Source organism: Patagioenas fasciata, chromosome Z (assembly GCF_037038585.1).
Source record: "Patagioenas fasciata isolate bPatFas1 chromosome Z, bPatFas1.hap1, whole genome shotgun sequence".
NCBI lineage: Eukaryota > Metazoa > Chordata > Aves > Columbiformes > Columbidae > Patagioenas > Patagioenas fasciata.
This window is the reverse complement of record NC_092560.1, coordinates 59,224,236-59,233,699: the sequence shown is the minus strand read 5'-3', so window position 1 is coordinate 59,233,699 and position 9,464 is coordinate 59,224,236. Positions and strand designations below refer to the sequence as shown.

Genomic DNA, 9,464 nt, shown 5'->3' with positions numbered 1-9,464 from the left:
CGCCAGGGTACGTCTCCTGCGGGAGAGGCGGGTTTTGAAACCGGCCCTTCATTTGCGGCTCGGGGGTAAGGGGTGTTTTGCTGTTGACTGTTAGTGTCGTCTGCCATTAGAGGGCACTAAGCAACCCTGCATTAACTCTGCTTCGCGAGCGAGGGTGGAGAGGCGAGAGGGGGGAGAGAGAGAGTGGCACCAATTTGGGAAAAAGATTAAAAAGGATGTGGAGTCCCGGAGCTTCCAAAGTGCTCAAAATGCCCGGGAGCTGCTCAGGACGATGATCATAATAATAACAAAAAAAAAAAAAAATGCAGAGAGGTCAATCATTTACCAGTCTGCTTCTTAATGCGTGTGACCGCAGGTGGTACCGAGGGATATTGTGATTCATGCCCACTTTCAAAGCGGGACCAGGGCCCGGTCTGAGGCACCCAAACAACTGTCTTCTAATATTAGCACGGCTGTATTTCTGGATCTATTATAGTCTGTCCAGACAGATCCCATTGTAATGGGATCTTTTATTAAAAGATTAGCACTATCTCCTGCAGTTGGTGGAAAAAAATCTGTTATCACTGAGTTATTTGCAGTTGTGGGGAGGGGGCGGGCGGTTTGGGGAGCCGGAGGGCGGGAGCGGAGAGGAGGGGTGTGGGGAGGGCCTGCGGAGGGCGCGGGCGGCCGCGGCGCACCGGCCCCTGACCCGGCACTGTCCGGGCATTCCTGTCTGCATACTTCGCAGTCTGTTGTGCTTTGGTGGCTCAGAAAAGCGAAAGAATCGAAATTAAAAAGGCAGCTTTTGAATAAACAATACCATTTTCCGTTAAGTAATCGTTTTGTATAAAAGGAAATATCGCCTACTCAGTTTCATTCAGCGGTGCCAAAAAATGTTATAAATGAGAGACCGCCAACTTTTCTAAGGGGAGAATAATGCCAGACTGTGCTTAATAAACTAGTGCCCTAGAAGTTCATTATCGATGTTGCAATCTTTTCTGATTCTGAAAGGAGACCGCCTACGTCGCCCCCATTCCCGTCTCGTCCTCCCGAGCTCCCAGTGAAAAGGCTGTCACTTGGGCACAGCTCTAGGTATTAAACTTTTATTTGGTTCTTTCCTCTTTTTTAAAAAAAATTTTTCTGTTTTTTTAAGGTTTGGGGTTTGTCGGTTGGGGTTTGGGTTTTTTGGGGGCCGAGTCCCGCCGACCGAGCTGCCTGAGCGCCAGCCGACTCCCGCCCGTCGGAGGTGCGGGCAAGTGCGATTTATCCTGAGCACTTCGCGCACGGAAAGCAGCGCCCCGCGGCCGCGGAGCCCCCCCTGGAGTGGGCAGCCTCCGCACCCCCGCGCACCCGCCCGCGCCATCGGGTGGGACAAGGGGCGCCCCTCGTCCGCCCGCGACTGCCGCGGGTCTTCAGCCCCCGCAGCGCGGGCGCGGTCCGCCGCGCGCCTTCCCGCTTGCGCGGGCGCGGCCGGCTCCGCGGGCGCGGTAGCCGGTACTCGCGCTGCCTCCTCTTGCTGCGCCAAGGGCTCCGGCGGCTCCGCGGCGCGGGGCTGGCGTGGGGCTGCGCGGGTGCGCGCCTGTGTGTGCGTGCACCTAGAGCAGATAATTGGAGAGGGTTTCCAGAAGGTGGAAAATGTCACCTGATTCACACTGAACTTTTTAAATCTCCCCACCCCCGAGCAGACACACACACACATTAGGAGACCGCCCACCGCAGACAGCTAAGACCCCCGTATAGATTTAAAGAGAGACTGCATTCAGAGCCTGACGTTCATTCAATAGAGCGATCATAAGCAGGCTGGCTGAAGCTCGCTCACTCTCTCTACTCCCCCTCACGCTGTTTCTGTGTCTCTCTCACTCCCTGCTATACTGAGGATGTTAAATCAGAGAATCCACGCGGGCATGCTCTTACTCCTGATGTTTCTGTGCCACTTCATGGAAGATCACACAGTGCAGGGTAAGACCAGATTGTTTTATTCGCAGTTATGTTTCTTTATTAATACTATTGTTTTCTGTCTTTCGGGCACGGGTTAGTTTGCTGCGGTGTTAAACACCTCTCTCCAAGGTCCAACAAGACAGAAGTTAACTGTGGGCATGGGATTTCTTTGTACCGAGGTGCAGAGGTGTCATTTATTCCTTTTTGATCGGATCCCCGCAGTGCTCTTCATAAGCACGGAGGACAGATGAGGATGTTTCTTAGTATTTATTGTTATTATGCAGCATGAATGAAGAACAGCATCGCGAGGGAACTTTCCCAGTCTCGGTTCCCGAATGAGTGTTCAAAGTTTGTTGGTAATTTAGTTCAGATTTTTATCTCCCCTGCCAGACGGAAGGAGAGGTGATGATGGGGAGCCCCACGATTACAGATGACATTTTTAGAAATCAAGATTTTCTCCTTTCCCCTCCTTTTTTATTTTTTAATAAATATTAGTGTTGGGAATTCTCCCGCACTGAAGACTATGCGTAAATAAGTTGGGTTTATTGTTGTTTTTTTTTTTTTTCCCATGCGAACAAAACAAACCCGAACCTGGTATTGACAACTCTTAAGAGCCCTCTTTCGACACAAGGAAATATTGATTTTTAGTTTGGGGGATTTTTCCCCTTGTTTTGCCCGTGTACCAAACACAACCTGTATGTCTTACCATTGCCTGTTTTATAATTTTTTCCTTACTTTTTTTCCTTTTCTCCCTCACTACAAAGTTAGAGCGTAAGTTGATCTAATGTAGGCAACTGTGGACGCGAAACTTTTTTTTTTTTTTTAAGGGCGTTGTTTGCTCAATGATTTTTAGCGGGGGCGGGGTGAAGGGGGCGGATCTTCCCCTGCGCCCAGCGACATCTCGGCTGGCCGATCCTGACCCCTCGTTGCGGTACATTCCCGTCGGAGTAAGGAGTCAGGATCGAGCCCTGACTGGATTAGCACCAGAATCAATTGGTATTGAGTTGCTGGAGAAGTCACATTGGTTATTCACGAGAGGCTCATCCCAACCAAAACTCTCTAGCTAAAAAAGGGGGAGTAGCTTTCACTAATGTTCTTGGCTTGACTCCACAAATAACAGGGATACTAGTTTAAAAAAAAAAAAAGGCAAAAATAACCCCCAACAAAACCAACTCTATCCATTTTAAGGACAGTGTACTTTCCTCTGAAATGCTTGTGGGAGAGGTGGCACCCATAACTTTTCCAGCTTGATCGATTTTTAAAACTCTGTAGGGGCGTCCTACTCTATGTGCCCTTGTATTTTATATAGTTTGCTCACTTTTTTTTTTGCGCTCTACTGACTTATTTTAGTGAAGGAAAGGCATTTGTTAATAGAAGCAGCGAAACGTGGAGATTTCGAAAGACTTCGCTAACAGCAAATGTTCCCAGTTCGTGCAGATTGCAAAATGGGCTGGGACTGAAACTCTGTGCGGCACTAAAACAATGCTGCTGTGCAGCCGCGGTGAGGAAGAGAGGGCAGGGGGAGGAGGAAGGAATTTGCAAGCGCGGTTTTCTTTTTATTCCCTTTTAAATGCACATCTTTTTCAAGCCTCTGTCACGTGCCGGCAGTGCTCCTTCTGCTCTACATATGGAATAAATACCTCCGAAAACTGCCTCGTCCTGTTTTGATCAGGTCTTTTCTTTCTTTCTGTTTGTGTGTGTGTGGTGGTGTTTTTTTTCTGTTTGTGCTTTTTTGTTTATTTGTTTGGGCTTTTGTTGTTGCTGTTGTGGTGTTTTCAACTGCGCTCCCAAATGGGCCAGCGTAGCTGCGGGTTATGAAATAGGACAAATAAAAGTAAACAGTCTAGTAAAAGTCATTGCAAGGCGCACGTGTTGTGTCTGGGTCACTGGTGACTGCCACTGATCGGGCTGGGTGTGTGTGTGTGTGTGTCCCCCGCAGCTGGGAACTGCTGGCTCCGGCAGGCGCGGAACGGCCGCTGCCAGGTCCTCTACAAAACCGACCTCAGCAAGGAGGAGTGCTGCAAGACCGGCCGCCTGACAACTTCGTGGACGGAGGAGGACGTCAACGACAACACGCTTTTTAAGTGGATGATTTTTAATGGGGGAGCCCCAAACTGCATCCCATGCAAAGGTGAGGGGGGTGTTGGCGAGCTGCTCCTTGCTGACGAGCGGTTCAGGCAGGGGCTGGGCTGGGGGAGAAGCGGGGAAGGAGTTGGGGGGGAGGAACAGTGCGTCCTCCGGCTTCCTTCCTCGGTGGGGGTTTGAGGGGTGTCTCGTACCAGCCCCGAGATAAATGAGGGGACCCCCATTTCTGCTCAGCCGCGGTGCACATCACAGGGAGGAGGGGAGCGACCTCGTCTCCCTTGTGCCCTCACTGGCCAGGGGAATTATCCTCTAGTCCTGCTTCCCGGAGGGGGTCAGGGGGTGGAGGGGGGAGGATGAAGTAAGTTGCTTTCTCCATGCTCTGGGGTCATGGTGTCTTTTTTTTCTTTAAGCAGTTTTGACACCAGGTCTGTTCTGCACGCTTGGTACTAAAGTGGTGCCTCTTTCCTTCCATCAGAAACATGTGAAAACGTGGACTGTGGACCCGGAAAGAAATGTAAAATGAACAAGAAGAACAAACCTCGGTGTGTTTGTGCTCCGGATTGCTCTAATATCACTTGGAAAGGCCCCGTGTGTGGCTTAGATGGGAAAACCTACAGGAACGAGTGTGCCCTTCTCAAAGCCAGATGTAAAGAACAACCCGAACTTGAAGTCCAGTATCAGGGCAAATGCAAAAGTAGGTTTGCAAATCTAACCTGATCTCCCTCAAATGCCAAAGGGTGTGTGAGTGTAGGCAGGCGGAGCTGTTGGACCTACCTCCCCACAGGAATCAGAATGTTTCGAATGCTGAGTGACAGTAACTAACCACACTTAACAGATATGGATGTAGCTGAGTTGAGAGTTCTCCACAGTCCAGCAGCACTTCTGTCCCACTAGCTCCCCCAAGATGGGAAGACTTCCTCAAGTGGCCCTTAGATGAGAAGACATGCTGAAGGCTCTTGTCTGATCATTTTTTTCTTTGTGTTACCTGTTCATTCCTCACTGGGACTCTGGGATCTCCTATTAATCACTGTTTGTTTCTGTCTTTATTTCAGAGACCTGTAGGGATGTTTTATGCCCAGGAAGCTCCACATGTGTGGTTGACCAAACTAACAATGCCTACTGCGTGACATGTAATCGAATTTGCCCAGAGCCTACCTCCCCTGAACAGTATCTCTGTGGGAATGATGGCATAACTTATGCCAGTGCCTGCCACCTGAGGAAAGCTACCTGCCTACTGGGCAGATCTATTGGATTAGCCTACGAAGGAAAATGCATCAGTAGGTATCTCAGTCAGAGGGTAAGGATGGGGAGAGCTGTTTCAGAGTATCGTGTGTGAAACTGGATGGATATAGTGGGTGCTGGCAGGGAGGAGAGACCTCCAGAAGCCTGGGTTGATGCTCCCCTCCAGGAAAAGGAGAGCCAAGGCAAGCTTTGCTCCAGAAAAGATTGCCAAAGGGGTGAGGGAGTAGAGGGCCAGATCCTGATTCTGTTGCTATCTCTGTGGATGCTGACATTAGTATCCAGGGGAGAAGTACCCACCATTAAACAGATGATGACATAGTTACAGCGTAGCAAGATGTCCATATTCAGTGGAAGTGGATTCCTGGAAACAATTGTCTTCAAGTGGTCTTGGCAATGCTTACATTAACTTAATTGGAAACATCTGATCACTTTTTCCTTTTTAGAAATATTGCAGAGTTTGGAGATGGTTGGTGGGTGAAGATAGGAAAATAATCTCTGTGAATCTTGACATTTTGTGTTGTGATTTTCAGAAAGGACTGAGAGTGAAGCATGTTACAAGAAAACACCTTCGAAAGTGCAGCCTCTGCTCCCCAAAACTGTTGGGGAAATTCAGGGGAGTCTCAGGCTACTTTTAGTTGGTATAGGTGGAGGTGAATTCCCTTTCCAATCTTGTAGACAACTACTGTGTGGGGGTTAGTTTATAAGTAATTGATTTAGAAATGCTGAATGTGTTGGCAAACTTTGCAGTTACTGCTGAGTTGGGGAGCTGAATTTCCATTTACATCAAACATAGCAGGAAGGTCATGTACAACAGGCAAATGTAATTCTGTATTCCCAGGATCAAGCTCTGCTGGCACAGCTGTATTTCCTTCCCCACATGTAGACAGGCAATGGTGTCCAAGGGACTACTTTCTTGAGCAAAGTTAGCAAGTATCATCAAATCTACTGCATCTGACCTTTGTCTGTTCACAGTTCAAAGGGCAAAGGGAGTTTGGGGTTGGTTGTTGTTGCTTTTTTTTTTTCCTTTGTCTTTTCACTTACCTCTAGTATCCTGTGTATATTTTTAGAAGCCAAATCCTGTGAAGACATTCAGTGCAGCGCTGGGAAGAAATGCTTGTGGGATTTTAAGGTTGGCAGAGGTCGGTGTGCCCTCTGTGATGAGGTTTGCCCTGAAAGCAAGTCAGACGAGGCAGTCTGTGCCAGCGATAACACAACTTACCCAAGCGAGTGTGCCATGAAAGAGGCAGCCTGCTCCATGGGTGTGCTGCTAGAAGTAAAGCACTCCGGATCTTGCAACTGTAAGTGAGCTTTTTAATTCTGCAGACACTTAAGTCTTCTGAAGGCAACCCCTAGATAATTAAGACTTACACCTTTAAACATAAGAAACCTTGATTTAGAGATCTGAGATATGGTACAGGTGCCATATAAGTAATGTATCTATCACACACACACTCTGGTTACTGATAAAGTGCAATACATCTCCAGTCACCAGTTGGCCTTCAAGTTGGGGTTTTGGGGCTATTCTGAGGACAAGTCATTCTGTTAGAAAGGGGTTGCCCTAGGAGAGTAATTCTAGTGATTTCTTCCTACTTTGTTCGCTCTCGTGTGCTTCGCTGATTGCTTTATTAACACTTGGATAAACAACAAGCTTCATGGTAGCACATGGGCATGTGGGTTAGCACAGTTGCCTCTACTAACTCTGAATGAAGGACACAAAGCAGTTAAACCTAGAACACAAGAGCGCTTTTTATTTGATTTCAGGAATCTGCCAATAAAACCTGAGCCATTGATTCTTCAGAACTTTCTGCAGTTATGACTTCATAGATTATGTATAAAACCCCCCTTATTGTGTAACAGCAGATGCCAAAGAGCATCTCACTACAAGTCGCATAAAATGCAACGCTGTATTATGGCTGTTCAGAGGGCTTTGAAAACATGCACTAAGCTGCTTCTGCGCTGTTGTTGTCCTTATTTAAACAACAGCTCCCCTGTATTCCCCCATCTAGCCATTAATGAAGACCCAGAGGATGAAGAGGAAGATGAAGACCAGGACTACAGCTTTCCTATATCTTCCATTCTAGAGTGGTAAAACCTCCATCACTATTGGAACAGCCATTGGGCACGAAATCAATGTCCATACTGTAAATAAGTGTATGCTTATTTATTTTGGGGAGAAAAAAAGTATACATAGAGTTGAGTCTCGTAGACATTTATTTATACTGTGTCATGTTTTATAATTTATATATAAAATGTCTGGTTGACTGTACACCTTGTTTTTTGAAGAAATATATTCGTTACGGGAAGAGCAGTGTTATTTATTGTGAGGTCTCTTGCTTGTAAAGTAAAGTTTTTCTTTTTTCTTGTAAACTATGAAAGTCCATTCCTTAGAGCTTACCCACATGATCTCACCTCTTTGTTTCATTGATGTTAACTCTTTTCTACTTTAACAAACTTGCATGTTGATTTCTGTTATGTTTATTTATTGGATTTTCTTCTTGCCTCTGGTCATAAAAGATTCCTGGGGATTTTGTTTATAAAGGATCTTGACAGACCAAAAGGCATTGTAACTGACTTAAGTATACTTCCAGGGTGCAGTGAGGCAATCTTTAAGGAAACTTCTTCCACTTCACTTTTCTCTCCTTGTGATCACATCATGTACTGAAGTGATCTCAATGTGCAGAGCATATATACTGTACTTTATGAATTCCAGACCCAAAGAAGTCGGATTATGAAGGTTGTTAGTAGCCACAGAGCTAACTGTAACAAGAATAAAGGGTTTATTTTATTTTTATTGGTTTATTTTTTGTGACATGCGTAAGTGTTCTATCAGGTGTTTCCTTCAAGATGGTCTTGCAGTACCACTTTCAAAGTTTTTTTTCCTAGTGTGTCACTGAAAGTTATATCAAAACTTTATCAGTTCAAGTTTCTTGCTTTTCATAATACTTTTTTTTCTGATGCAATTTTATATTTTCAAACATGGCGAGTTAAATATAAATTCATTTAAATATATAGTTTTGTACTTTTCTACCATGTAAATGTGCAATGTATATAAAAGTTATAATGCATATTTGTACATAAATGATGAGTGAAAAAATAAAAAAATGGAATTTTCCCTAGAGGCAGTCCTCAGTTTTTGGTTCTAAGGGGTTCTGGCCCTCTGGTGCAGAGAAGACATACTGGTGGTTATGGGAAAGAAGGTTCACGGTTCGTGCAGCAGCAAAACCCGCTGGTTAAGGACAAAGCTTTCAGCTGACATGGATTGAATAAACCCTCTCTTTCAGACAGAAGTGATGTCTTTCGTTCGTTGTTATAAATGAATTTTAAATTCAAGCACAGTGGTAGAGAAGAGTTTGCAAACCATCAAAAAGCACATTATTACTGGAAATTATTTTGTCCCAAAAGGAAGGTTGATTCAGAAGTTCTTTTTGGTGAACCTACATTCAGACTGGACACACTTTTAAAAGCAGATACTAATGCAGTGAACTGAGGAAAGGTAACAACCACAAGCACATCAGGGACCAAAATCCTGTTTTATGCTACATGGGTTATGCTATTCTCCCAAATGAGGCTCCACGTAGAAAAATTTCTCTTTCATACTGCGTAAAACTTAAAAACATACTTAAGCACCTTTTTCAATGGTGTTCTAAGTACTTTACTAAACTGAGGTCAGAGAGCAGAAGCTGACTTACCTATTTTGCTTAAATATAAATTATATTTGAAGGCTATTCCTGGTATAATCTCCTGTTTATTTTTTACTATAGAGAAAACTCTTAATTTGTTATGGATTGCTTAGTGTTATCCAAAGCAGATATAATTTATTCTTCTATGAATGCATAAAAACTACAAGTGTGCATCTATAATATTGTATTCAAAATAATAGGAAAAAAATTCTGCCCTTCATCCTCCTGTTGCTTCATTTACACAAGTAGTTTCTTGGGAAGGAAGTACACGATGAGAGGAGCAAAGAGAGCAGGATTTTGGTCTCCTAAGGGAACAGAACCCAGAATAAAGGACAACAAGGCCTGGGAGAACAGAGGCATGGAAAAAGAACCTATCAGAAAATCTCTCAAGGAACTAATAAACACATGACAATGACATAGACACAAAATGTTTAATAGATGTAGAAAGTATAGAGGTGGAAAGTATCAGCAGAGATTTTTCTTAAATTCAGGTAGTTGCCAGCTACTTCATTTCCAACAAAAGAACTCTAAAAGACTCTT

General features: G+C 45.0%; 1 protein-coding gene across 3 annotated transcripts; it reads left to right on the top strand.

Annotated features, from left to right (window-relative positions):
• Window positions 1-1,502: 1,502 nt before the first annotated feature.
• Window positions 1,503-8,360, top strand: FST (follistatin). 3 transcript variants are annotated; one of them, XM_065860928.2, is made up of 6 exons: window positions 1,503-1,938; window positions 3,857-4,048; window positions 4,478-4,696; window positions 5,055-5,279; window positions 6,312-6,542; window positions 7,228-7,343. In XM_065860928.2, the coding sequence occupies exons 1-6, from the start codon at window positions 1,857-1,859 to the stop codon at window positions 7,248-7,250; spliced, it is 972 nt and encodes a 323-aa protein (XP_065717000.1). In that variant the 5' UTR covers window positions 1,503-1,856; the 3' UTR covers window positions 7,251-7,343. The 3 variants fall into 3 exon arrangements, with proteins under 3 accessions (XP_065717000.1, XP_065717001.1, XP_065716999.1); XM_065860929.2 differs by having other exon boundaries at window positions 1,505-1,938; window positions 7,006-7,343; XM_065860927.2 differs by having other exon boundaries at window positions 1,507-1,938; window positions 7,251-8,360.
• The last annotated feature ends 1,104 nt before the right edge of the window (window positions 8,361-9,464 follow it).

Excerpts from the sequence above, each read along its gene's own strand:
- FST (XM_065860927.2), top strand. The coding sequence starts at position 1,857 with ATGTTAAATCAGAGAATCCACGCGGGCATGCTCTTACTCCTGATGTTT. Across the intron at positions 4,049-4,477 it reads AAACTGCATCCCATGCAAAG|AAACATGTGAAAACGTGGAC; the intron begins GTGAGGGGGGTG and ends TCCTTCCATCAG. Across the intron at positions 5,280-6,311 it reads CTACGAAGGAAAATGCATCA|AAGCCAAATCCTGTGAAGAC; the intron begins GTAGGTATCTCA and ends GTATATTTTTAG.